Here is a 3,196-nt window from a genome sequence, read left to right on the forward strand (position 1 = left end):
TCCCCCCTGGAGGGGGTCTCAAGGTGCGGCCCGGAACGCCGCAGGCTCAGGCCCCCCCCCCGGAGCCCTTCCCCGGCCTGGCCCCTCCCCGTTCGCTCCCCAGCCCGGCCCCCGCCCTCCCAGGCACAGCCCCCGCCCCAAACACCCTCCAGGCGCTGGGTGTCCCAGACCCACCTCCCTCGCTGCCCGCTCACCTGAAACCACTAGCGCCTCGTTGGGCCCCACCGTGTGGCAATTGCCCATGGCGCCGGCGGGACGGAGGGCCCTCGGAGGCCGCAGAGACCTGGACAGCAGCAGCCGGCCCACAACCCGCGCCCGCCCACACCGCCGGCCGCGCCCAGCCTATCCCGCCACCCCCAGCGGCCGTCCGCCCGCGCCCCTCGGCGGCCGCGGCCCCGCCGGAAGTGTGGCGGCGGAAGGCGGGGCCGGCGTGCAGAGGGAAGCAGCCAGAGCTCAAGCCGCGGCGGTCAACGCGCTTTATGGCACGGGGTCGCCATAGCGGGGCCCAGCCCTCAAAGGCGTCCCTCCACTCCCGCCGGGCGCCTCGGTAACAACCGCGCTGCCCTTTCTCACCTCCCAGCACCCACCTTACAGCGGCCGGCCCTGGAGTCAGCCCGCCGGGGCTCCAATTTCAGCCCCTGCTCTTACTAGCTGGGAGACTTTGGGCGAGTCCCTTACCTGGCTGCCTAATCCCGCCTCTGGAAAAAGGGGATAATGCAACTACCTAGCTACATGGTCGAAAAGGGCCCGGCTGAGTAATTCTCAGTGTTGGCAGTGCATCAGATTACAAATTCCCAGGCCCTCATCCAGGGCTGATCAGCATTCCTGAGGGTAGGGCCTGGAAAATACGAAATTCAAATTCCTGAGAAGCCGCATCTGGCACACTACGCCCCACCTCTCAATCTGGGGATACGGTCACTCTCAGGAAGAAATCATCACCCTTTATTTCCTTCCATCAGGAAATGAGCTGTCCAGGATGTAGCTTGAAGCCCCAGAAGGTAACCACGGAGGTAAAAATTGCAACCCTCTCAATGCCCAGTGCGTGGCCTGGCACACAGCTAAGGTTTTCAAGGCCCACCAAGTGCCCTGGAAAGCTTCCCGGCCTGGGGGTTAGGAGGTTTGGTGCTCAGGTTCAGCTTTAACCAGAATTCGGCGCATGACCTTAGACAAGTCTGGTGAACTCTGAGGGCTGGGGTAGAGTTCAGAAGCCGTGGGCTCCTCAGGGTGAGGGCTGCTCGGAGAATATGGGTCCTCAGGCTGGGGATCTTCATCAGATTCGGCACCCTTGCCAGGCCCAAGCCCGGCTAGCCTTTTGCTGGCCTCCCATAGCCGGTGAGCTGCCCGGTCGTCTCTTGCAGCTGGGGGCACCTCCTCCACATGGCAGTTGGCAAAGTATCTCCCACTGAGGGGCTCAATGCCCTCCTGCAGAGCGCAGTACAGGGGGGTCTGGGCACCCCCTCGTGGTGCCCGCAGCACCAGCCAAGCCACTGGGCGCAAAAGTGGGCGGAGCCATCCAGGAACGTGGCGCAGGAACAGCTCCGAGTTCACTGGCCCTGTGGACAGGAAGAAAGGAAGGAAGGAGCAGGGAGGACAGTGGGTGAGGGCCCAGGGTAAAAGCAGCAAGAACAGGGCTACAAGGGAGTGGGGAACAGAGTCCAGTTCCAGGGAAACCAAGGTAGTATTTACCAGGTAGTATTTAGGGCCCCGACAAGGTGACCTCACTCGTTTCTAACAGCAAGCTCCTCTTTTCCATCCAAACTCCTTATATATCCTCATCTTCCAGATTTTGCTCATGCTGTGTCCCCAGCCTGGAACAATTCTCTCTCTCTCTCCACCTTTTCTACTAGCTCATCTTTTTTCCTATTCCTTTGTTTAATCAGCAAACATTTATTAACACCTGTAGTAGACCAGACACTGTTTCGGGCGTTAGAGACATGGAGTGTAATAATGGTTATCTATAATTATTATTGTCACTATTATAGTTACTAATGAGCCTTAGGCAATGATTATCTAATATGCAGTATGGTAATACGGGTGAGGCAAATCTTGTTATCCTGGAACCTGTTCCCTAAAGGCAGGGATGGGTCTTATTCATCAGTAAAATCACTCAGACTGTAAGACAAAAGGCTCCCAGCGACCCTGGATGACCCAGCCCATCTCTATTCCTCATCTCTTGCCACTCTCTCCGCTCTCACTCTGTTCCAACCATACCAGGCTCCCTGTTCTTTCTCAAGCACACCAGGCACTTCTGCCTCAGGGCCCTTGCACTTGCTATTTACTCTGTTCCTTAACTCTTCTCCTCAGAAAGCCTCATGCCTCATTCTCTCATCTCCTTCAGGCCTCTACTCAAATGTTACCTTTTCAGATACATCTTCCTTGACTGCCATAGATAAAAATAGCACTCCCTGACATTTCTTTTTTTCTTTTTCTTGTGCCAACCCTGTCATTTCTTAGTCCCCTTACCCTGTTTTATCTTTCCCCGTAGCACTTTATCACCACCTGTCACCGTATATATTTGTTTATTAGCTGTCTCCCCCTTCTCTAAAGTAGAATGTAAACTCTACAAGGATAAGGTCTTTGTTTTGTTCACTGCTACATCCCCTGCATTGAGATTAATGCCTGGAACATAGTAGGTACTCAGTAAATGCTCCCTGAGTGAATGAGTAATTATTCGCTAACATCATCATTATCATGATGTTATAGTCAGTTCAGTCATGTGGATGGCTCCTTGGGGTGAGAACCTAGACCTTATTCATTGCCATACTCTTACCTAGCAGTGAGCATCCAAGTTTGTGGTGTGAGAGGAAAAACCCAGACAAGGAGAGCCAATTCTCTCCTTGGACCAGACTTCCTTCCTACCCTGAGATTCTGTGGCTCAATGAGAGGTTGGGGGAGCATGGGATGGGGGCGAGGATGGGAGAGGGGGAGTCAAAACAAAGCAGAGCAGCCAGAGAGCCAAGTCTCACCTGGGTGGGCTGCATAGCAGGTGATGCCAGTGCCCTCAAGCTGAGTGGCGAGCTCCCTGGCAAACAATACGTTGGCCAGCTTACTGTCGGCATATGCCCGCAGCTCCTGCCGCCAGCCCACCACTGGGCAGTCCAGGCGTGTGAAGTCGAGGCGGCCTCGACGGTGGGCAGCTGAGGATACCACCACCACGCGGCTGGGGGCGCATGTCTTCAGCCGGGGCAGCAGCAGG

At 56.1% G+C, this 3,196-nt stretch overlaps 2 protein-coding genes across 2 annotated transcripts in view; both read right to left on the minus strand.

Annotated features, from left to right (window-relative positions):
* The window catches only part of FLOT2 (flotillin 2), a 17,726-nt gene extending 17,351 nt beyond the window's left edge, over window positions 1–375 (minus strand). Inside the window, exon 1 of the mRNA XM_007452430.1 lies at window positions 195–375. Within this exon, the coding sequence (XP_007452492.1) occupies window positions 195–243 (49 nt within the window). The 5' untranslated portion in view covers window positions 244–375. The remainder of the gene's footprint in view (window positions 1–194) is intronic.
* Window positions 376–1,110: 735 nt separating this feature from the next.
* DHRS13 (dehydrogenase/reductase 13) overlaps window positions 1,111–3,196 on the minus strand; it is a 3,952-nt gene continuing 1,866 nt past the window's right edge. Inside the window, exons 5-6 of the mRNA XM_007452466.1 lie at window positions 2,967–3,196; window positions 1,111–1,553 (exon numbers count right to left, since the gene is read on the minus strand). The exon at window positions 2,967–3,196 is cut by the window's right edge and continues 11 nt beyond it. Of these exons, the coding sequence (XP_007452528.1) occupies window positions 1,111–1,553; window positions 2,967–3,196 (673 nt within the window). The remainder of the gene's footprint in view (window positions 1,554–2,966) is intronic.

Source organism: Lipotes vexillifer, unplaced genomic scaffold, assembly GCF_000442215.2.
Source record: "Lipotes vexillifer unplaced genomic scaffold, Lipotes_vexillifer_v1.1 scaffold216, whole genome shotgun sequence".
NCBI classification, from domain to species: domain Eukaryota; kingdom Metazoa; phylum Chordata; class Mammalia; order Artiodactyla; family Lipotidae; genus Lipotes; species Lipotes vexillifer.